We start from the raw sequence: 25333 nt of genomic DNA, 5'->3' as shown, positions 1-25333 counted from the left end.
GGATGATATACTTTCTCATGATTTGATTCCCTGTGCAATATTCTTCTCTTGTTCCTGCTCTAAAGACGTTGCAAGAATCGCCTCAGGTTTGGGTCTTGGGTACTTGCTATATAAATACACTGCTACTATCACCAAGCTGCTGCCAACTAGAAACTGTGCATTGATTTGAAACTGGAATAAATAAACAGATGCTACTGTAGAAATTATAATACTAACCGATGTAGCAAAACCTTTTAGAATGTTATCTGCGTATTTGACGACTAGAGCGACGATTAGTCCGCCACCAGCTTGCAGACATACAACTGCCCAAACGTAGTTAGTGTATGCGAAAAAGAAGCCTTTCTCCATAACATTAGGTCCATCTTTAAACACCATTGTTATTAGACCTATAATGGTTCCAAATAGTCCAAGCTGTATATTCCGTAACCACACAGAACTCTGCTGAGTACTGCTCTTGAGAATCTTCTCAAAGTACACTCCGGCGAAACCAGAGAATAAACAGGACACTACGACAGCGCAGAGTCCGATCATTGCCGATTGTTCTGTGTTGACTTTTTCGCTGGCTCGTTTGGTGGGATCATTGGGTTGGACTTGTACAGTTGCAATACCTGCAAAGAGTATGACCAGCGACACCCACTGGGTCACACTTAGACTCCGTCGCAGCATGATGACGGAAAATAGTGCAGTGGTTAGGATTTTCAGTTGATATGAAACCTGTAGAGCAAAGAGATAAAAAGAAACATTACAAGTGTTTCCATCCAACAGAGGGCCCTTTAGTTTATTTGGCTTTCTCCAGAGAATGACATCAGTGCTTGCTGCACTGAGCGTAGTATTAAATTGTGCACATTGACTCAGAGGCACGATCAAAGGCGGTATATCTGTACCCACACAAAGTAACTTCAGCAAATTACAGACGTCACTCTCTTGAGGAAGCAAAATGGATTGTACATACTTTTATCAATTCGTCGGACGCATCACATACTGATCTATCTCGAAAAACACACATTTCGAGAAAATCGCAATTGAAAATCTTCGTATTAAGTTAACCTTTCTATAATTTAATTAGACTATGGATTTTAATGAAAATGGTTTTAAAATTAAATTAAAGCATATACTTAACAAATTTATTAAAAGTGGAATTTTGAATTATATTTATGTATGCAGTATTGCTTAAAACTACACTAAAGTTGTAGTTCTGTATGTGAAATAGTTAATTTCCCGATAGCGTATTTAAAATTTGTTTCATACTGGTCTATCTTGGGGCTATCTCGATTTCGCGAACAATGCACTTTCAATACGATATCGGGAAATTAACGATTTCACATACAAAACTACAACTTAAGTGTAGTTTTAAGCAATATTACAAACGTAAATATAGTTAAAGATTCCACTTAAATAAATCTGCTAAGTATATGCTTTAATTTAAAACCACTTTCATGAAAATCCGTAGTCTAATTAAATTATAGAAAGGTAAACTTAATACTAAAAATTTTCAATTGCGTATTTTCTAGAAATGCGTTTTTTTTGAGATAGATCAGTATGTGAAAATATGTATTTTGAAAAATTCATAGATAGTTTAAATTAAACATTTTATAACTAATTATCTAGGAAAAATTGAGGTCTGTAATTTGTTGTATTTGAAGAGCTCCGTAAAAAAGAACTATATACCAATTTTCTCAAAAAAGTCAAAAATTCAAGATAGACCAGTATGTGATGCACCCAACGAATTAACTTCAAACAAAGGATCTGACGTCCCTGGCTGTGTAATGCAGTCTATTCAATAAACTGTTGGGTCAACCTATAGTGCATTTCCTATGTCGGTATATATTGTCTGTGGAATAAACAGGTGTTTGTTAGAGGTAAATTGGTATCTGTTGAACAGAGTGGAACATTCGACACGATTACGGCTATCTATTTCACATCCAGGACCTTTATATTTACAGCAAAGGGGTTTTTGATACAAAATGTTTTTAAATGTCTATAAGAAATTTATATAACCCAACGTTAAAATGTTTGTTATCAAAATATTTCAACTAATTTTGAAAATATGTATTAAACAATATATTGTATAATATTCCTGAATGACAGTATTGAACAAGAAGCACAGGGTTCACAGGTTTTTGCCACTTTGCTGGCAAAAACCAAACCCTGACAGGCAGATTTTTTTTTAGAACTGACAAGTGTACAGCCAAATAAAAAAATGAATGTGTTTCACCTCTGTCTCACCCCATGCACCTTTGGGGTTGGTCCGTTACGACCTACCTGAAATGTTGCAGCACTTAGATTTGACACAGCCACAAACAGCAAATTATTCTGCAGCGTATAAATCAGGGCCGGAACACCCAACTTTAGTGTATCCCACGGCAACATTATAATATTCTCCCATAAAAATCGGGCAAAGCTCGCAAAATCGAATCGCATCTGTACCAGTATGATGAGCAAGCATGTGCACAGCTTCATTAGTTCAGTAATCACAACCGCTGTAGTGGAAAAGTACATGTCTCCAGGGAGATTACGAGAGTAACGCATGGTAAGAACGAGGGCAGCATTTTGAAGCACCAGCACGAAGAGGCTTAGATACTTGATGTTTACTGCCATGGTTGATTCTGTAATGTATAGAAAAAAGAAAAGATAAACAGCAATTTTAGTATGGTATGAATTAACCTTACACATTCGGATGCACAGTATGTATGTTTCCTAGTGGTCACAGTATTAACCCTATCCATGCCAAGTCTAACAAAATATATCAAAGTAAAATCACATCCCACAAGATGCCATGACACAATCCCCTAGATATACACAGCTTTGGGGGTGCCCTTGTGTTCAAAACTGTGGATGAATGGACTCGAACACGGACTGACTCCGAGTGACTCGGACTTGGGTAGACTATGCCATTGTCGGTTTTTGAGAATTATATAAAATATATTTTTAATCCTGATCAATGTTTTCAGCTTTATTCGATATTATAAAAGGTGCAATAATAGCCAAATAAATAGTCAGATGGTCTCGGTATCGTGTACTACAAATTAGGCATAATAATGACCGATTCTTGTCCTGCCCTTGCTAAACAATCAATATTGTATTTATTACAGAGCATAATTTAGTGTCAGAATTTTGCATAGCAAAATTGTGACAAAGTTTTATTCTTATGTAGCAATTTACATGTATGCGACGCGATACCGGTTATATTATGCCCTGGACCCTAGTCTTTCATTGCTGAAAGAGGGCTCCCTTAAGCAAACATGTATGATTATTATACCATATATGTCCCAGAGAAAAAAAGCAAACAGAGAGAGTACATGGTGACTGAAAAGATAAGGAAAATCTATCAACTGTGCACAAATTAATACAAATTGGAGCCTTATGTGTAAATGTAATAATACATGTAGCTAGAGTATGCACAATGACAAGTGGACTAAGGAGATCTATGGCAGCAAGCAAACAGAGGGACTGAAAAGATCAGGAAAATCTACCAACTGTGCACAAAATCACTGGCACAAATTCAAAAACCTTACATGTATGTAAATGTAATAGCCAGAGTATGCACAATGGCAAGTGAACTACAGAGAAGTCTAGGACTTGGGTTACCTCAAAAATGAACTGGCATTTATAGTTGGGTACATAACTACCAAGGAGGATTGATATAACGTGGAGAAGCAATAGATTACATAACACATTATTGCAGACAAGCCATTCATTGAGTACTGTACCTTTTGTTCAGTACAATAGGGTTCTGCCATTAAATCAGTAATTGACTTGACAGCATATCAACGCTTTACCAGGCAGGCTACTGCCACTAAGTGATCAAAAGAATGTCATGTGATGATGTGAAAGCACCCACTTGAGCGAGTGGTACCTTTTGTTCTCATACAGCCTTGATTGAGGTGTGATTGAGTCTTTGCCAACACACAAAAGCACACTTTACCATAGCCTTGATCAAGGCTTCCTCCTTACTTTTTCTCTATTCATGCTCCTCATAGGACCCATGTATAATCAGTGGTAGAAGTAGGCCTATCATATACTGGACTCTCTAAAATATCTAGTCAGGTCAGATTTTTTGTGGCGCTGGCAACATGAGCTAGGAAGTGTGCCTTGTGGGGTGGGCGTGGTGGCATTTTGCTCAAACACTACTCCTGCAGTGCACAGTATGCCTGGAGTAAAGTAAGATAAGAAAGTCCACTATCTGGCCTGAACAATTCAAATGTCAAATCAATTTTTACAAAGTTATGATGCTAAATAATTATTTCAAAAGAATAACTTTTGAAACAGAAATTTTTGGAAAATGTGGCAAAGCTTCCATGAATTTTACATTCATTAACTATGGACGCCAAAGGACTTGAAACAAGTCTAACTTTACCATCGATGTACAGTTATTTACCGCAAATTCAATAGAGTTGCTGATCAATTACCCGTAGCAACATGGCGTGGCTGCCAGGTATAGGGTCGCATGTCATAAATAGGTCACCCAAAAATGGGGGATTTGTAACATGAAAACACTTTCTTCACATTTCAAGTTTGGTTTATTCTAAAAGTATAATATCTATTGGAGGGGTAGTAGAAAGTTTAGTGTCATTTTGAAGATAATTATGTTCTTTTTCAAATACAAAAACTCCCAAGTCAATTGGACTACTTTGAGATTTATACTTCAATATGTAAGATATGTGTCAATGGGGGTTCCGGGGTGGGTGAGCCCCATAGGGTTGTACACAAATTTGTGAAAATATGGCAAACTTCAAACCTTTGTATCTTAAAAAGTACAACTAGCATGGACCACAAATTGAACATACATAGGTCTACCTCATAGTAGATCAACTGCGACAAAAGATGTAACTAATTAATTGCCTAATTAAATGCTAATTAAGACAGTTTTCCCTATATGTTACTGTACAAATACATTGCAAGCCGAAGTGAATTATTGTGAAATTGTTGATATTTTTCTTATTTGACATTAAAATAAATGTTACACAAAAGATGACCACTTCATGATATGCGACCATATGTCCATGATGTCTATCTGTGCCGCTTTCTAACTAACTATTTCGCATCACAGGTATAGGCCTATTCTATAAATCAAATGGGTGCCTTAAGGGGGTACTACATCCCTGGCCAATTTTGTGTCTACTGCACTGAAATTTCAGCCAACTCAAGGCAAGTAGTTATTGATTTATTGATCAAATATTGGTTTTCCCTCATTTTTGACTGTAACTCCACAACTGTTGTCTGTGCTGAAATAAAATTTCCAGTGCAGTAGTTGTAGTCCTTGCCCCTATAATATACATATCTTACTTGTCACCAATGCACTATAATTTTTGAGAAAAATACAAACATCTATAGGCAAAACATTGGGCAGGGGTGTAGTACATTACTCATTTTTTAATTATTAAACTTTACCTTGTTTTGATGAACCAGTTTTCCTCTCATCAAAATCAACAACAGTAAGAATTAATGTTTTGGCTCTGTGACATCACTCCTAGAGCTCAACTGTGGACGATATAAGATCTGAACGATAGAGTTTTACCTTTTGCCATGTAAGAAGATACTAACTGAACTAAGTACGATGCAAAAGAACTATCAAGAAAACGCAAGCTTTGGTAAGCTTACTGAAGTTACTCTCTCCGTTCAGTATTTAGCCTGTAAAAACATACAGCGTGAATGTCGATGACCGTTAACATACGCGTATGAGAACGTTAAAATTAATGTTCTTGGTAACAATGTTTGCTTTCCATACTTTGTCCCCGCCTAACTTGGAAGGCTTTGGAAGCTTTAAACAAACAAATCCCAATTCTCAACAAACAGTTTTCGTGTTTTCGCTTTCGACGTGTAATATAAATTCTAACGTTCAGTATCAGTATTCGGTTATAAATAACGAATACCAGATGGTCAAGCTACAAATAAATACAGGATCATTTCTAACATTCGCTATACATTTTTGTTTGTACTGAGAAATTATTTAAAGTTTTATATATATAGCGCCAAAGACCTACAGTTATTCCATATCAAAAAAAGTAATTTTATCTTATAAATTTTCATCAGCTTGATATAAGGAAATGATTACAAAAACCGCACGTTGATATAATTGTAACTATCAGGGCGCATACCACTAAATCCTGCACTGAACCTCTGTGCCGAAAAGATAGCAAAATCATCAAAAGTTGAGCCAAATGTGACAAACCAAGAAAAGTGAATTAGTGAAATAAAACTATAAAATCAAGAAAGGCTGGAGAAACTATCAAAGGCGAAAAACAAAAATGTGCCAAAAATGCCAAAATGAAAAGGTTGCAGAACTATCGCAAAAACAAAAGGAACTGGGACTAAAAATAGACAACTGCAAGGACAACTTGAGGCCAAAACGCTCCAAAAGAAGTGAAATGAAAACGATGAGGAACAAGATCATGAATGAAATACACAAGACCAGTAGCGTATGTAATTTTTCAAGGGGATGTGATGATAAAAAATAATAAAATTTTAAAAATGGCTGCGTAGTGGACATCACAGCGCCAGGGGGGTGTTTGAGGGGGGATGTGCCCCTGAGATTTTTTGCACTGAATGAATACCGTACCTAATTGAAGCGATTTAGTACCGTAGCCCATTTTGGCACTACATGTATAAATAGTGCCAATTTTAGTCTGAACTAGCCGAAAATTTGTGAAATGACGGTCCATGAAACCTTTGCAACAATAAATATTAAGAAAAAAGAAAAGAAATATACATGTAATAAAACTTGAACTAAATACAATCATACACACTTCTGACACGTGTAAAAATAAAACCTACTTCATCGTACCGCGGGTGCGAGTTCAACGGAGCAAAGTGTTGTCGGAGTAAGCAGATTACTGCCTGTTGCTAATGCTAGCACTATTACCGTACTTTGCTAGGCTCTGATGGCTGCCCCGGGGGTGGGGGTATTTCCCGGGGGGGCACTCCAACTTTGGAGGTGACACGTATGTAGAGCTGTTAAGACCCCTTTTCAGCATCGCTGTCACCCAAAGACCCCATATGTTTCAAGTTATGAACACATGCTCTGTCACCCGAAGACCCCCTATTTTTCCATTTGATCTGTCACCCAAAGACCCTTACAAGTTCAATTTGTCACTTTTGACTGATTTTGTTACTTATTTTGAAAAAACAAAGACATTTGAAGCCATTTAGAACTAGAAATTCGATTTTCGAGGTTTCTGTGGCGCTTTTTCGGCTCTCACCCAAAGATTCCTTTTAAAAAAAAGGTCATGTTCTTACCCAATGACCCCATATTTTTCACATTTTGCTCTCACCGAATGCCAAAAAACATGCTCTCACCCAATGACCCCATATTTTTTACATTTTGCTCTCACCGAATGCCCCTTGGTGCGAAAGTGCCAGCCCTACACCTATATCCATTTCATATTGAAGTGCCCTCCCCCCGGGGGGCATTTCAATATGAAATGGATGGGATTCGGTGAGAGCAAAATATAAAAAAGATGGGGTCATTGGGTGATGAGAGCATGAATTTTGGCATTCGGGGAGCAGGAAGATTTGCATATTAAGCGTTTCCGTATGGTTTTCCTAAGCCTTTTAGAGCGTTTTATTAAAAATTGCTTGCCCCTCTCTCGGCTTGCCAAAATTGCTTGCCCCCCCATAGCGTAGATCCCTGGGGGATTGGAGGAAGATAAATCCCCTCAATATTTTGCCGGGGGATGGTCCATACAATCATCCCCCGGCAATGTTGACGCCTGAATATTTGCCCATTTAGCCTCAAAAGTGCCAATTTTCGCCCGCTTCGCACATAACACATTTATTCCATTTATGCACCATATTTATCAGTTTAGCCTCAAAATAGCAAAAGTTTTCGCGCGCGTACCATAAACTTATTCGGTCACCAAAGGGACTGGATTCACTTAGGCCTACTTCAAGAATTTTTTCCAACCTCATCCCCCCATGTCAAAAAAGAAATCTACGCCACTTCCCCCCTTTCAGCTCACCAAAATTCTCCCCCCTCCCCCAATTTTACCCTCCCCCAGGGCTCATAATTATTGCACAGCCTCTTATCATACTAATTGATTACGGAATAATCTCCTAACCCTAAACCCTAACCCTAAAACCCTAACACGTAGGCCCTACCCTAACCCTAAACCCTAACCCTAACCCTAAACCCTAGCCCTAATGCCTTTCCTATGGGTTATAACATGATTATAGCATTTTGCGTCTTGTTATGATTGCAGAAAAAAAGCCCCCCGGACGGCTGTAGGGGCTGTGCAATAATTATGAGGTAACATTTTCAAATGGCTCGCCAAAAATCACTTGCCCCCCCCGTCGGCTCGCCAAAAACGCACCCCCCCCCTCTCGGCCCGCCAAAAAATGTTTGCCCCCCCTTGCACATGCCAAATTTTTGGGATCCCAATTTGCAAACCTTAAATGGTCTATACATGTGCAAGTTTTCCTGCTCACTGTGCTCGCAACATCATCCCCCCCCCCCCATGTTGACGCCTGTGTGTGGGTTTCTGACAAAATTAAACCTCACATATTGGCCAGTTAGCCCCCAAAGTGCCATTGTTTAAAATGTATTCCACTTTTGCACTATATGTTACCAGTTTAGCTACCAAATTGGAAAATCGCTCAAAGGTACTGGATTCACTATACTTCAATTTTTTCCAACTCCCCCCAGAGTCAAAAAGAAATCTACGCCACTTCAGGTTTGGATTTATGTGTTCCCTTTTTTAGTGGTGTGTGCCCTTATTCCAACTATTGCATAAATTGATCATTCATTCAGTCTCGCATGGGGAATGCTCGGTATTAAAATTGCACACATTTTCGAGCCGAAGATTTCTGATGTTCTATTTTAATGATGTCTTATTGCCGGGAAGAAGGTAGGTTAAAGTAGTTTCCTCTAAAAATCTATGTATAATCTGTAAATGCGAGATAGCCCGAACCGAAACATGCATGGGCCGGGCTATGGTAAATAAATGCTATGCTACATGTATGGCCTATGCTGTTGCTCATGCTGATGATGCTCAACTCGCGGCTCTGTGTATGGATTCCAGTGACAATGTTTGTTACAGCAGCCCGGGACAGCAGCATAAACTGAACTGAACTGTTACAGCATAGCTCTACATGTACTAGACTCGCTTGCCAGTCTCGTGTACGCCGTTTGTACCAGGAGGGTGAAAGTGCATATAGGAACAATGCCAAAAACTACGACTACGTCACGCCGGTCACGCTATTGTTCGACTTAAACTACATCATTCGCCATTTTGTAAATATTAACGCATGATCGTTGCTTTGAAGTTTCCACCGGATAGTCTGTGGATAGCGCAAGAGCATGCTTTGACCATGCGCAAAAAAATGAATATCATGAAGATGTTTAAGACTGATTCTTAGATGTTTCAAAAAGTACCGTCATATTGCATAGATTCATCAAAGAATGGTTTGAAGTACTAACCTTATTTAGTAATTTTAAAAAATCGGGAGAATTTTACAAAATCAATGTTTTTACCTGTCGGTATTACAACTCGTGAAACACATTAGTGATGTGCCTGGGCAAGGGCGGATCCAGGACTGCTTCCCCCCGGGGTGCTCTAAAAAAATCCGAAATGTAAAAAATGTAATGCTGTGAAAGCGAAAGCATCGCGTCGCGCCATGCGACTTGAGGGGTGTCTGAGGGGATGTACCCCCTCAGAAGTAAGAAACTTTTGCAAAATGAAGACCTACTTGAAGCGATTTGGTGGACCATTTTGTCACTATTAGTGTGTAAAATTTTAGTTTGAAAAAGCCGAAAATTTTTGAAATGACGGGGCATGAAGCCTTTTCGTGGACAAGTTTTCCCTGTAATTGTTGTAGGCCTGAAAATTGTTTTAAACATAAATTGGCAAATGTTGAAAGCAGGAGCTATTATGGCTACTTTGTTTATGCACTACACAGGGGGGGTTTCTGAGGGGGGGATGTGCCCCCCTCAGAAGTAAGAAACTTTTGCAAAATAAAGACCTAATTGAAGCGATTTGGTGGACCATTTTGTCACTATTAGTGTGTAAAATTTTAGTTTGAAAAAGCCGAAAATTTATGAAATGACGGGGAATCAAGCCTTTTCGTGGACAAGTTTCCCTGTAGTTGTTGTAGGCCTATAAATTGTTTTAATCATAAATGAGCAAATGTTGAAAGCAGAAGCTAATATGGCTACTTTGTTTATGCACTACATGAGGGGGTGTCTGAGAGGGATGTGCCCCCCTCAGAAGTAAGAAACTTTTACAAAATTAGACCTAATTGAAGCGATTTGGTGGACAATTTTGTCACTATTAGTGTGTAAAATTTTGGTTTGAAAAGAACAAAAATTTGTGAAATGACGGCCCGTCCATGAAGCCTTTCATGAAGCCTTGGACAAGTTTTCCCTATTACTGTCGTCTAGTGACTTTGGTAACAAAATGTAATAGCCCCGGAATATCGGCGGGCCCGCAGTAATTTTCACAAGCTTTTGGTACGAGGACCCGCCTTCAATCAAGCAATGCCTAAAATAATTGCAGGCCTATATTATAGGACCTACTTCGATCGACCCGACTGTGCGGTCTTTAGGCATGGACCTATACTCAATACGTGCAATTATTTTAACTTTTCTCTCCTCCTTTTCGCCCTTTTCTCTTCTCTTTTTCTCCTTTTTTTTGTACCTCTTTTCCCCTTTCTCTTTTCTTCTCTCGTTTCCTCTTTTTGTAGGAGAAGGGCCCGCTCCCCCTAAACCGCGCCTGCTGTAAAGTTAGGGGTCTAGGGTGTTGGAAGGGACAGCGTCCCCTTGCCTAGGGAAATTTGGCATTTCTGAACTGCATACTTTTTCCTTCCTTCCTTTCTTTCTTTCTCTTTTTCTTTTTTTTTTTTTTGCGATTCATACCCCGGGGTGCTGCAGCCACCAAAGCACCCCCTGGATCCGCGCTTGTGCCTGGGTGACCTAATCTACTAACCTTTAACGTTTCCTCTATGAACTCTAACCCTCCTGCAATATGGCGCCTATTGTCTAGAGTTAAACTACATCATTCGGTGTGTTACGTAATAGCTACGATGCCTATCCCTTTATATCCCTGTTTGTACACTGTGACTGGCTTATGCCATTTGGGATTTACACACTTTAAAAAAAGTTTGCGCGCAGCTCAAACATTTCAACAATTTTTTTTGCAATTCAGTCAATTTATATGAAATTGGTACTCACATATCTGATCTCCAAATCATAGTTATCTTATTCAATATATCCAAGTAAATTAAACTTGGAATTTCTGATACTTAAAAGATAATTTCTAAGCCATCGACCCCCCTACGTCGGACGAGCGTGATCGGTGGTGAAACAATGCAAGTCACGAGATGACCCACCTCATTTACAGCCGGTTTCTGTCGTCAAGTCATGTTCGCGATACAGCCATGTTGCACAAGTGAGGTCGAGACTAAGTTGGTGACGTCGATAAGTTAACAACGAGTAAACAAAATGGTATATGTGTGGAATAGGGAGACACGAAGTCCATGTACAAAGACCAGAAATTACATTTCAAATGTACACCAAGGTATTCTTCCCTAACTATTTCACTAAATTAATTACCATGTCACTGTTGCCCTAAGTTCCTAACCATCTTTGAAGTAAGCTTCCTTGGTTGTATTATGTCTCTGGAAATTTATTGGTCCAAATTTGTAGTCAATATCAGGGTTGTCACTAGACTGAATTTAGTGCCGGCTAAATTTCCATGATATTTGTCCAAAATACTCTCATGGGTCACTTTCCAGCATTTTTTTAGGGTAAAAAGTACAATTACTCTACTTTAGTGCCGGTTGGCAAGTCCTCATATTCCCTTGAGTGCCGGTTGGTCTGCCTGAGTGCTGGTTACTACGACCGGGCACCGACCAGTGTAGTGACAACCCTGGTCAATATCCTGAAATTATATGTCCTGCTTGTAAGCTACACCATGCTTCAAATGGTGTTGATCAAATCTGGCTCTCAAAATGTCTGACAAAACAATCCCTTTATAACTTTTGACCTTTCATAAAGACATGTGTTATTCTACCAATACCCCACAGAACAGAGACTGTGACTATGAGGTTGATATCATGACATTGCTAAATATGACACATCAGCAGTTGAAGCATGTGCTGACATGTGCAGGTGAATGAACATGTGGACTCTCAACCAGTCTCTTGTTCAACATGAATTGGGCTATTGACTGCACATGGCAGTGCTATCAAGGCCTTGTGCATGTGTCTAAGGTCTGAAAGGTTATGATTTTGGGTCATGTTGTGAACATATACAATGGACATGTACAGCTGAATTTGTCATGTGGATATTTAGACTTTTATCAATAAAGTAAGTACAAATTGGGGATCATATTTTTCAGATATGGAATAAGGACTTTGAGTGCATTTTAAAAGTGGTATGTGTGTGGGAATTTTTATAACTGGTGCAGTTATCATGTTTTGAAATATACACTCTTTGACAGCTCTATCCGTGCCTGTTTGAATGCATGGTTATACCATGTACCCATACACTAGGTATGGGTACATGGAGACCAGGTATAACAAAATGGCTGGGAGAACTGAGAAAGTTGTGTTTTTTAAAAAATGTTTCATCGTGACGATCAGAAACCTCAAAACCTTTTTTTGACTGCGCTTGATATGCTAACGATATACAGGTACATTGAAGGATATAAATTGGATGGTAAATAAGCCAAATATTGCAAGAAATCTACTCGCTAGAATCCTAGCGAGCCCGCAAAAAATCCGTCCATGCGAATGTAATATTGACAACGTAAAATCCCCACTAACATGTACCGTATATCTGTACAATGCTGAATAGAGCTATGCAGTACTGTATAGTGTATACATGTAAACAATATCAAATGGAACAGTGAATTCAGAGTCTACTTCAAGTTTACATTTCAGAACTTAACTTTCTACACCAGTTAAAGCAAGTTTATGGACCTAAACTTTTGGATAACAGTCAATACTCCAGTCATGCACAACTGCGCTAAAGTGTGATGCGATCAAGCAAAATAAGTCTGATGTCGATCAAAATCAAAATTCAGTTTTCAATCTCATAGATGAGCCATTTTCATTGGAAATCGTAGACTGACAGAGGTGTGAGTACCTCGGGCTTATTAAGAATTAGATGCGTTTGTTACAGCACTGAGTACATTAAAACATGCGAGGAGGGTGCAGGCTTGGACCTTGAGCGTATTTTTTATGACAAATAGAAGATGTTCCAAGTCAGACAAGTTCAAAATTTATCGCTACTACTAACGCGTAGCAGTACCTATCATCCTAACGCTAATGTGCTAAATTGACGATTACCCTGTGAGAGAGGCGATGTAGTGTTTTAGTGCTTTACGCTTTAATATTAGCAGTACCTATCACCCTGACGCTAATTTGCTATTGAAGATGACCCAGGGGCGCTAATTAGCACAATGTAGCATTTTAACGCTAATAAGCGATACCTATCACCCCGACGCTAATGTGCCAAATTGAAGATGACCCAGTGAGAGGGGTGAATTTAGCACGGTGTAGCGTTTTAGCGCTAATAAAGCTAATTAGCAGTACCTATTACCCTGCTAAATTGATGATGACCCAGTGAGATGGGTGCCATTAGCGGTGTAGCGTTTTAGCGCTAATAACGTTAATTAGCGGTACTTAGCACCCTGACGCTAATGTGCTAAATTGAGGGTGACCCAGTGAGAGGGGCCCAATTAACGTGGTGTAGCATTTTAGCACTAATAACACTAATTAGCAGTACCTAGCAGTCTCTAGCACCCTGACGCTAATGTGCTAAATTGTAAATGACGCATTGCGAGGGGCACAATTAGCGCTAATAGCGATAGAGTGCTACATGTAGGTACCGGTAATTAATTAGTGTTATTAGCGCTAAAACGCTACACCATGCTAATAGCACAAATTAGCGTCAGACTGCTAGCTAACACTAATTAACGTCATTAGTGCTAAACGCTACACCATGCTAATTGCGCTTTTAGCACTAATTGCGCCCCACTGACTGGGGCATCTTCAATTTATCAAATTAGCAAATTTCTCATCTAAGGACAAGTATTTCCAACAACTAGAAGTGGAATTTTGAGCAGCAGCATTTATGAGAATCTGAAAACCAATGGGGCAGAGTTTTTGTGCCCTGACGGACTCCCCATGAAGTGGAACATAGTCTGAAAGAGAAGGAAATCACAAATCCATGGAACGTTGGACACACAGACTCTGAAGCGGATTATCGTATCGACAGGATGGTATGATCGACCAAGTCGAACGCTTTGGAAAAATCTGTTAAGACCACCATACTAGTAGGCCTACTGAAAAAAGGAACCATCAAAAGTGATAATTGTATAACTTTGTTTATTTCAGGGCAGGACAAGGTAATTTTTATGACCAAAGAAGATGATGACAAACCGATTAGTGAAGATATTGAAATTGAATTTGATGAGGACGATGAGCCTGAAAGTAAGTAAAAACTTATTTTTAGACAAATTCAGTTGGTTGATAATCATTTTAACTCAAGGCCTTGTTGTATACCTGATGAAGACTGACCTTCATACCAAATAATTAAATGATAAACTGTCTATTATTTGTTTCAAGTGAAATTGGATGACATTATACACACATACTCAAGACGTTGATACGTTCATGCGTCTATTGCTCTTGCCCTACAAAGAGCATACTTCAGAATCTCAGTATATAAGTGTATTATTGTGTTCAATTTCTCGAGCAACAATACAGTTTTTGAATGCAAGAAATAATCCTGTGATTTTTGCTATTTTTATAAATAAATTTCACTAAAAATTTCATATGATGGAAAACAGCGGCGTAGCTGGGATTTTTTCCAGGAGGGGCAAGCCCGGGGGCGGGGGCCCAAATCCACCAAATTTCCCTGCACTTGGGGGGGCCCAAATAGACAATTTTGCCAGGCTGCCCTCCTCTCCCTCTCTCTCCTCTCTTTTTTCCTCTTTCTCCCTCCTTTTTCCGCTTTCTCCCTCCTTTTCCTTCTTTTTTCCTTGCACTAGGGGGCGGGGGCCCAAATAGACAATTTTTGCCAATTGCCCCCCCGGCAGCTACGCCACGGATGGAAAATTAATCAATCCTACATGATGGTCCAACCCGTATCTATTGAACTTGCAATAGGTCTAAATTATCTTGTGGGAAGGCATTTCAGCACAAATTGACTTGCAGTAGAGAAACACAGGGTTTGTGTATTGAAAATTATGTTAATGTTTAGCAATAAATTTGTATCATTTACTTCCTTCAAGATTACTTTCTTCAAATGTTTGTTGTCATATTTTATTGTGATCTGCACCCCTCCAGGTCTAATCAGAGCTGACGGCACCATCAACTGGGAGTGCCCATGCCTAGGGAATATGATCTCAGGTCCATGCGGGGTTGAAGTCCGCCAATTCTTCTCCTGTTTTCACGACAGCAATACCAAAGGCGGCAGTGCGTCTGAATGCATAGACCAAATGCGCTCATTAGATAAATGCATGACTCAGTACCCTGAACTGTATCCTCGGAGCTCAAAGCATAATGAGGGGCAAGATGAGGAGGATGTTGCGGAAAGTTTGGCTGCTAGTACAAGCCAAATGGAACTGGAGATGAGGAATGGTGATGATGGACATAATGATGATGGTGATGACACTGATGGCGACAAGAAATCTTTATGATGATAATCAACATGTTTTATATTCACAATAGTTTTATATTCATAGCAGCTTGTATGAAACATCCTGTTTTCTTCCAATGCAGTGATGTACTAGGTGTTGTACATGTACCTATAGGGCCAAAAAAAGTGTGTCTCAAAGCCAGCATCTGTGCTTGAAGCTGCCACAAGCATTCATTTTTTCAGTATGCATTTGTCTCTGAGAAATTTGCATCCCCCCCCCCAAAATGTTGGTAAAATGCGGTGTTTTAACAGCATTTGTTGGAAGAATTGTGTTGTTCAAAAATGTTAATTTTTTCAAGCTTATTTTGACTGAATTTAAGTCAAGGGATACATTCTGGATTGAATTTTAAATTCTTGGCAAACTTTGAGACGCAACATTTTTATTTTTTAATGAATCTGAATCTGGATATAAGAAGGTACAGGAAAAATGTAACTATAGCCACTAAAAACAATTAAGAAAGAAAAAACTCTGACAAAAATCTGGACATTCAGACCTCCATTTTACACATTTTGCTGACTACAGAAGGGGAATAATAGTGCTCCTCAAGAATAAGTCACAAAGATTTAGAGCTTTATGATACTTAAACTGTGACTTAAATAGTTTGAAAGAATATGGCATATTGACAAAAATATATATCATTATCAAATCAATTTGTTTAATTGGGGACCTTTTGAACTACCTCGTTACATGTTCTGTGAATAAAGTCCATATTTTATTTATCATCAGCATATTGGTGATAAATGTGCAAAAAAAGGCTTACAGTATACATTATATGCAACAAAATGAAACAAAACAGCTCTTAAGTCTCTTAAGGAGGTTATGTTTATTTTTCAAGGAGAACTCACACACAAAAGAAAAACGTCATACCTCTTATCTGTTGTGCAAAATACAAAAATGCACAAGCGATTTATTATGTCTAAATGTTAGAACTCCAATGAAGCTATTTTTAGGAAGTTATATGTTTATTTTTCAAGGAGAACACACAAATGAAGAAAGTTATATCTTCCCTTATCCAGTTTTGAACTCATTGCACATTTTTGTATTTTGCGCAACAGTTTATAATTAATGGGGAAGCCTTGAAAAATAAACATATTATAACCTAAAGAGCAGCCTCACTAGAGCTTTAATATAGGCATATGTGACAGAGTTGTGGTGTGGCAATAACACAAAAGTACACTGAGTCAAGATGTAAATTAGACTAAAGAGGAGAGGAAAGTCTCTCCATATACATACAATTATGGAAGGAATCATAATTAATCTCATCCAATAGGAAGCTTTCTAACAGTAATTGGTACTAAACTCTCTTAACCAATCACATACTTCCAGGTGTCAACTTTATTTTAACTTTAGACCAATCACAGGACTGGTGTGATTTGGATCACCAACAAAGGGGGCGGTGTCCCTTGAGCTTATCTGAATCTCGGGAAAAGGGGTGGTTTTGGCCAATAAGGGCGAATTTCTCGACGGGTGACTTAGCAATTGGCTTGTCTAGCCTCAAGGATTAAGAGGTCGTAAGACCAGGCTTAACTGAAAACGTATTTCCCAAGCACGGCTACCATAGCCTCGAGGCTTCGTTAGCCCGTGGGCCAGGCTTGTAGGATTAGCCCCAGGCTTCAGTAAAATTTGCATTTCTCGAAATCAGTCTTCTGTAGCCAGTAGTCTCACGCAAGCCTGTTAGACCAGGCTTACAGCGGCTTTTCTTGGCCCTGCCTCAGAGCAGGTCTTAGGTCGTAAGCCTTGGTCTATTTCAATTTACAAATTATTTAAATTGTAACATAAAGTTTATCTTTCATATTTTTGACGGTCTTTCAATTAACATGAGTAAGCAGTCGGCGTAACTGGGGGTGGGAGCGGGGAGCTCTTGCCACCCCTCCCCCATGAAAAGGTAAATTAGGCCTACTTCTGAGAGTTATTAATTAACCTCATATTTGGTCATTTTAACCTTAAAAACTCAATTTTTAAGGTTAAATAAATTGCATTTATCCCACTTTTGTACCATTGGCCTATATGTCACCAACTTTAATAGCTTAAATATGGCATTTATACCATAATTATTTTTTAATTCCACCTCCACCCCCCATGTCAAAAAGAAATCTACGCCAATGTTCGGGACACATTCCAAGCAGATCCCATAACTCCTCAGACCCACTCCACCCCTTACAAACCCAAACAGCATGAACGATGCCTGCCCCTCATTTATTATGTTTGCCCCCGCTTTCCCCCACCCCACCCCCAAATGAAAATGTCTAGTTACGCCACTGTGGGTAAGTAATTGTTCGATTTAGTTGAACATTTCAGCATTTTATTTTAGTGTTCATTTGAGTTATTTGAATATTTTTTAAGTAGCTGTTGCTATCATCATAAGACCTACTCATTTTGAACGATTTTTTAACAACGAATATAATTTTAAAAAAATTCTTTCATCATCATCATCATCATCATCATCATCATCATCATCATCATCATCATCATCATCATCATCATCATCATTATTATCATCATCATCATCATATCATCATCTATATGATACCACTATTACAATATTATTTTGGAGTGCCTATATTATACCAGGTTGGACATCAATTTAAAACAATTGGTAAAGATATAGTAAATATTTGACACGAAACAATAATGCATGCAGTATTAAAACTGAATTAGATGCATATAATATTGCTATATCTTCTACTTAAATAATTATAAATATTGTACCAACAGATAACTTCATGTGAGATCTGAGAAGACTACTGATAGCACGTTGGTTGCTTTCCTTTTAGGGAATCACAGATTCCTTTCCATTAGGCTTACAGTTTTACCCTTTTTGGGATGCAAAGAAAAATCACGAGTATAAAGCATAGACGTATCATTCATACAAGTTGGACTCATAAAAGCCAAGTGGAAATAAAATAATACATAAAAGACACAAAAACAGACACAATATTCTTGCATCAAGTTGTGTACGGTATAAGCCCAAGCACAAGACCGCGGGTCCAGGCTAGTCTTTGTGCTGGGAACATCGCGATAATGAGACGGCAACCTTGTTAGTACGGTAAACCGTGAGGACCGCAGCTTATGTACATCTACCTCCAACAGCCTATACAATTAAGTCGCTGGTTGAAAGGGACGAGGTTGTCAAGCGTTAAGCCTGGAAGGCCACTAAGCCTTGGTTGAATTTGCGTTGAAGAAATCCGGCTAGAGTTAAGACTCGGGCTTCGAGAGCGGGCTAGGCTTAGTAGCCTCAAGGCCACCTTAAGACTACGGCTTAATAAGACTCCTGTCGGGAAACTCGCCCTAAGAGGCCTAATTAATAATATTCTGACATGTTATTTCCTTGGCCAAAACCACAGTTATGATTATTTAGTCAGATTAGCCAGAAATCAGGATCGAAATGACCATTACTTTTGAACATAGCCATCTGTTGTGGCGCTTATGGTCATTTAGGAATTTATCTCCTGAATTTACTATGTGAGAAGTTCCACTTTCTCACCCCAGAATTTTAACTCTGTATAAGGGTGAACCTTTTAACTTTCTCTTTATATCTTAATATCTGGTGTTATCAATTTGTATACTGTTTAGTATACATTTATAATTAAAACTAAATCTCTAAATACGAACATGTTATAAATAGTGAACAAATAAGAATAACAACTTGTGTTATTTTTTAAATATCCCTCAATTAGGGATCATACTATGTCACAGCATAGTAAATCCATTTCTGATATTTTGGGCTTCTACCAAAACTTGTGCATTTCAGATCAAAATCTGTACAAATCTGCTTGACTAAAATATGTTGCACATTTTCATGTTTTGTGCAATGGATTCATAACTGGAGAAGGGACGGTATGACGTTCTTCTTTTGTGTGTGTGTTTTCCTTGAAAAATAAACAGGTAACCTCCAAAGGGCAGCTTCATAGAGCTTTAACATAGAACATAAGTGTAATAAATCTGTTGTGCATGTTTGTATTTTGTGCAACAGATTTATAACAGGAGAAGGGAAGGAGGTATGACAATCTTCTTTATGTGTGAGTTTCCTTGAAAATAAGCATATAACTTCATTGGAGATGTAATTAGGCCTGTTATTGATATAGTTTTTTGAAATTGATATATCGGAAGCAAATTATGAGACATACGTACCGATACAGTATCGATACATTGACACATTTTCAAGATGCAATTTATGTTTCTTCAATGTTTATTAGTACAACAGAATAGGCCCCTACAAAACGACAGTGCAAAGTAACTTTGCACTCTATATACTTGTCTACAATGCCCTTTGAATGTGTACATTACCTCATGAGAGTTCAGTTGAAGCTTTTAATGAAGTAATTAAAGTAAATCTTAACTTTTGTTTTTTGGCCACAAACCTGCCCAATGGGCTTTATCTGTCCATTTGCTTTCTGAAAATATATAAAGGCTTGTTCAGACGGCCGCAAGTACAGTCAACAGTTACTACATTCGAAAGTAAACTTAACAGTAGTGCCTGTGTAAATACACTTACAAAGTACTTATAACTGCAAGTTACTTTTGATGATTTTATATGTAAGATATCTTAGATGTAATGAGCTACTTTCAAAAGTAAGGCCCATGTGAACAAGATTTGCAAGTAACCAATATCTGTGAAGTAACTCACATGTAAGCATGACCTTATGTTGACCATAATGGGACTGAATGATCTAATCCTATATTATGTATGATTGTACAAAATCATGGCATACTCTACCAGTGAAGGGCACTCTTACTGGTGAGTTGGCTTAGAAGTAAGTCCCGTGTGGACACACTTGCAAGTAGTGTAATTTAATTGGTTGGTTGAAAGTAAGTACTTTCCAGGGACTGCCTTTTGAAAATTAGAGAAGAGCTGTAGAAAGCTCTTCTGGTCTCTTCAAGAAGAGCTGTTTGCACCTGTGGCCATTAAAGCATAAAGAATTTAACAAGTCACCCAGAGGAGCTCTTGCAAATTGCTCTCACTCCTCTCAAAAGGCAGTCCCTGACTTTCAAAAGTAGGCTACCATTTAAACACACAAATATATCTGTCTTTTATCCTAGACTTGTATCCTTTGAAACCGAATGGAAGTTAAAAAATACCCTTATACCTGCCCCACCCAGATCAACTAATAAAAATGATTATGCATATATGTATGTTGACCATATTTAGTATTAAGCCTTATAAAAAATGTGTGGATGTGAATGAACAATATTTTAACAAATTTATAATGAATAAAAGAAGAGAAAAATACTGTCTTTATTCAAAATAAACAGTCATAATTATTATTATTTGAAAACATATGAGATTTGTTTCTTTGTAGAAATATTAGAATGGCCTTGACTCTGTATTAGAGTAACCATGCAAGTTAATGAGATGCATTGTGCCTCTGGAGGAAGACTCAATTGTGATAGCGTACACATGCATGAACACCTTAAAGCTATTATGTACAATCTTATGATTTGCCCTTTTTATTCCACCACATGGGAAGAGGAAACTGGGATGCACTGTACTTACCTCCTGGAAGATCTGAAGGGATGCTTCAACAGTTGGAGAAAACTTGTAGTCACCTGCTCCGCAGCCGACTGATGATGATTATGATATAAAATTGGTTAATACTTTTTAAACTCGATTTGTTGGCATTTTTATAATGGTTACATCTAAATGGAATCAGCCCAAGTTTGTTGTGTTTGTTAGGTCAACAGAGCAATTTTGACATAATGTCCTATTCAGACATTAAATCCCCCATATAACTCCAAACGGCTGAAGTAGCCAGTTAGGGTTATTTCACTTCAGCTTAAAATTAACAGAAACCATACCCGACAGTTCTTACTAATATAAAGCATTTTGAGATAATAATAACAAATTTTAAATTTGATGGAAATCGTACAATTATTATGGCTTGACAAGTTTCAACCAATCTACCACCAAGATTTTGCCAAAGAATGCTCACTTTGGGGGATCAATTTTCAATAACTATGATACCAGGGGCTGCAGGCAGGGGTGTCCCCATAAAATGGCAACAAGTCAGCTTTGGCTGCAAAAAAATTCTGGCTACCGACGGCCTGACAGTACCCTAAACAACAACCCATTTCTGGAAAATCAATGTCCCCTGCAATCGGGTAACAGAAACACAAGTTACTTTTAACCCCGGCTTTTAACAGAAACACAGGTTTACTTGCCTAATCACAAGAAACTCACTTGGGTTTTTTGTCATGCGTGAATACATTGCATTTGCTGAGTGCCTCTTAGCATTTAAAAACAACAAACTAAGAGGATGGGATTGTTGTTGAAGGGCTCCACACCACAGACCCTATAAAGAGCAGTGGCATTGGAACTTAGAAGCATTCAAATTTAGAGGGGACAAGCATATTTGACACAAAATGTTCCATTTAGCCCAAAATGAAGGTGAATTTTGCTATTTGATGGGCAAGTGCACTCAAAAACTTTTCCACTACATGCTATTTAGCCCAAAATTAATGGCATCTGGCAGTAAAAGGTTGTCCAAGTCTCCAACAGTTTTTGCACATAAGACAAGTAGGATGTTCTTTGCCTTCTAGGTCTTCTTTATTACCATGCAATGGAGGTGTACTGTAGAGAGCATATATCTTCTGAAGAGTTAATCTTCCTGCATCTTCAGGATGTCCCAGGAATTGTAGTTACAAGTTGTAATTTGACAGAGTTGATAAGAGACTCAGTGTTAGTGATTGTATAGATCCTTTCATTTGATGGTCACTTCGCTTGATGTTCAGCATTGCCATTATTCTGTAACATGATATAGCAAAAGCGTTGATCTTATTTTCCATTTCAGTAGATATCAGCTTGACTTTGTTGCAATGGAGATTGTTGGACTTCTTCACAGATGCTTCAATTTCCAAAATGCATAGCATGCAAGCGCCTTCAGTCGGGAGAGGTCACTGGTGCTAGAGCCCGTCATGGAATCAAGATATTTAAAACTTGTGACATACTTGATTGGTTCTCCTTATATACTTGGAGTGGTGGCTGTGTAGTCGAGGGAAAGATCCGAGATATTGCCATCTACCATTACAGCTCTATGTGAATTGGTATACAGTACACGTATTGCCTTTGCGATGCTCTCCGGGATACCATAGTACCGCAAAACAGAAAACATCGTCTTCCTGTTGATTGAATCAAAGGCTTTCTTGAAGTCAATGAATGTTATGGCAAGTGGAAGCTGGTAACTCTGGAAAGCCTCCATGATACTACGGAGGATATGCATTTGCTGTGCACGGCTTCTGCCTGATCTAAATCCGGCCTGGTTACTTCTTTTTATAGGATTAACATGGTCCCTAATTCTATTCAGTAGGATCTTTTATTGTACACCTTAGCTGCAACTGACATCAGTGTGATTCCTCTATATAGCAGGCATGAGAATTTTCAGTTTAAAAACTGAATTCAGTTTTTTTTATAGTCAAAATTTCCGCAACTTTATTTAATTTCAGCCTGTTTTTGGTACTTTTTGCCCAATTTCACGCGCATTTTCAGTTTTTTCAGTTTTTTTTGGGAAAGTGCAGTCTCATGCCTGATATAGGCCTAGTTGTTCATGAGGCTGAGGTCTCCTGTCTTTGGTATAGGGGAACAGTAACATCCACTGCTTCGGAGGCGTAAGCTTTGTAAAAACATAATTTGTGGATGATGTCTACCTGCTTCACCACCACCCTGGAGTGTCTCTATGGTAATCACACAGTCCAGTCCAGCAGCTTTGTTGCTTTCTTTGCTTGAATGGCCTTTCTTGTCTCTTCTTGGAGGATCAGCAAAATAAGTAAGTCCGGGTGATCGGCGGGTGGTTAGAGATCAGATGTTGGTGGTCCACTGTCATTGTTCAGCAAAGCAAAAAAGTAGTCTTTCCACTCGGCAAGTAGTTCTTTGTCCCATGATTTGATCTCTTCTTCCAAGAGATGCCATGCATTATTTTCCATGTGGTTTTATAATTGCCATTTCATTTGCAAGTCTTCCATCTAGCTTTGTATAGAGGCAAGATTGTCAGCTCTGTAAGGCTCATTGAGCTCGGTGTTGAGGCTTCTCCACACTTTGGCGTGACGAGTTCTAACAAGTAGGTATGTCTTCTTGTCTCTTACTGATATCAGCTTGAAGGTCTTGTCTGTCACCCAGCTTGGCATTCACGTGCAGGGACTACATTTTCCAACCACCTTTTCTGCAACTTCTACAGTTTTCTCGAACGTTTCATACCTCTCGGAGATTGGTGTCGGATTGTTGTCACATTGGAGAACCTGGAATCTGTTTGAGACTTCAATCTGGAACTGGTTCTCAGTAGGAGCATGTTGCAGCTTCTTCCAGTTGTTCTTAGGCCTCTTAATTACAAGGAGACTGCATGTGTTCAGTCATGTCGAGTATTCGGTGGTCTGAATCTATTAAGCTCTACAAGTTATAAGCTCTGCAATTGCGTAGGGAACTTAACCCACTTACTGTGAATGTTATTCATCATGAACAATTTAACTAAAAACGAAGATGATTTACTCACGTTTTAGTGACGTTTCACCACTACACTAGTGGTTTCATCCGGCAACTCATCACAATCATCAGATTGTTTCCTTTTATGGACAGCAGGAGAGGGTGTGATGAGTTGGTCAAAGATGTTGTTGAGTGCGTAGGCCCCCTCGTCGGAGAGTGCCATGTCCTCAATTCTCTGCGGATCCATATGGCTTCTTTCAGCCACCTGGTAGTCTTATCAGCTCCACGATCAATGACTTGAGAGTACTCCCAATTGATGGAGTGATTTGTAGCTCTATGCTACCTGATCCGTGACAAAACATTTGCGATTTGCACGCAGGGGGATCTCGCAAATGGCTTCCGCTTTTTGTCGAGGGAGTAGTTTACCCTTTGGGTGAACGAGCATACTGCGGGTGGTACTGTGTGGCTTCCATGACTGTGGTTGTGTGCCATGCAGGTACATCACACAGGTTCCCGCTGACCCGTCATAGAGTCAGTAGAAGACATCTGCCCAGCAGGCAGCAGCTACCTTTGATCTAGTAGGATACTTGGATATTTGTTTGTAGTTTTCGTCATTAATTTGCCAGCGTTCGTGTTTCCATAAAAAAAAACCGTTTTCACGATATTTATATAAGCATTTCCCAACATTTAAATGTTATTCAAACCACAGGATCTGTGTTCAAACGTTTTCAATAAAACCAAAACCTGTTAATAATACGTTAATAACGTTTTACAGAACAATTTTAATTGTGCATGCTTGCTGGGGAGGCATGCATGAAATGAAACGAACTTTCTGACACTCATTTTGATTACCCATTTAGGCCTACCCATTTTTGATTGTAAAAGGTCCGGGTAAAAGGTTCAAGCTTCGTATACCCAGAAATCCGTACCAGAAATGTTGGTGCAAACAATGTTTATGGTCAGAGTCCCTTATTTTAGTACGCAGGCCTACATGTAGGATCTATGTCAAAATATACCCCCCCCCCCCTCACTAACCTTATATTTCTACAATCTCACTACTAATAATTTACGATATGAATATATCAGAATGTATATTTACCGTTCACTTTGGACACTTTGCTAACGTTTCCATGGCAACTGAAATCATGGTGTCGTTGTGATGTGTTCTGACCTTTTACAGCCTTTCCCTTGGATTGGAAATCTCGTCGGCCTGGTCGTCGTCCCCCAGCCATTATCAGTGATTATACTGGAGATTGGAGTAATCATGGTATAGAAAACAAAT

At 38.8% G+C, this 25333-nt stretch overlaps 2 protein-coding genes across 3 annotated transcripts; one reads left to right on the top strand and one right to left on the bottom strand.

Moving 5' to 3' along the window:
• LOC140139537 (UDP-galactose translocator-like) lies at window positions 1-25333 on the bottom strand. Of its 2 annotated transcripts, none has more exons than XM_072161256.1 (3): window positions 25151-25333; window positions 2263-2606; window positions 1-714 (listed from the first exon to the last, which is right to left on the bottom strand). In XM_072161256.1, the coding sequence occupies exons 1-3, from the start codon at window positions 25281-25283 to the stop codon at window positions 16-18; spliced, it is 1176 nt and encodes a 391-aa protein (XP_072017357.1). In that variant the 5' UTR covers window positions 25284-25333; the 3' UTR covers window positions 1-15. The 2 variants fall into 2 exon arrangements, with proteins under 2 accessions (XP_072017357.1, XP_072017358.1); XM_072161257.1 differs by lacking the exon at window positions 25151-25333 and adding an exon at window positions 5392-5838.
• LOC140138877 (mitochondrial intermembrane space import and assembly protein 40-B-like) lies at window positions 8696-16434 on the top strand. Its single transcript, XM_072160655.1, has 3 exons — window positions 8696-8843; window positions 14335-14430; window positions 15289-16434. The coding sequence occupies exons 1-3, from the start codon at window positions 8819-8821 to the stop codon at window positions 15639-15641; spliced, it is 474 nt and encodes a 157-aa protein (XP_072016756.1). The 5' UTR covers window positions 8696-8818; the 3' UTR covers window positions 15642-16434.

Source organism: Amphiura filiformis, chromosome 18 (genome assembly GCF_039555335.1).
Source record: "Amphiura filiformis chromosome 18, Afil_fr2py, whole genome shotgun sequence".
NCBI lineage: Eukaryota > Metazoa > Echinodermata > Ophiuroidea > Amphilepidida > Amphiuridae > Amphiura > Amphiura filiformis.
This window is presented reverse-complemented; position numbering and strand designations above follow the sequence as displayed.

Excerpts from the sequence above, each read along its gene's own strand:
- LOC140138877 (XM_072160655.1), top strand. The coding sequence starts at position 8,819 with ATGATGTCTTATTGCCGGGAAGAAG. Across the intron at positions 8,844-14,334 it reads GTCTTATTGCCGGGAAGAAG|GGCAGGACAAGGTAATTTTT; the intron begins GTAGGTTAAAGT and ends TGTTTATTTCAG. Across the intron at positions 14,431-15,288 it reads TGAGGACGATGAGCCTGAAA|GTCTAATCAGAGCTGACGGC; the intron begins GTAAGTAAAAAC and ends GCACCCCTCCAG.
- LOC140139537 (XM_072161256.1), bottom strand. The coding sequence starts at position 25,283 with ATGGCTGGGGGACGACGACCAGGCCGACGAGATTTCCAATCCAAGGGA. Across the intron at positions 2,607-25,150 it reads CAAAGTGTCCAAAGTGAACG|AATCAACCATGGCAGTAAAC; the intron begins GTAAATATACAT and ends TATACATTACAG. Across the intron at positions 715-2,262 it reads TAAGTGCTGCAACATTTCAG|GTTTCATATCAACTGAAAAT; the intron begins GTAGGTCGTAAC and ends TTTGCTCTACAG.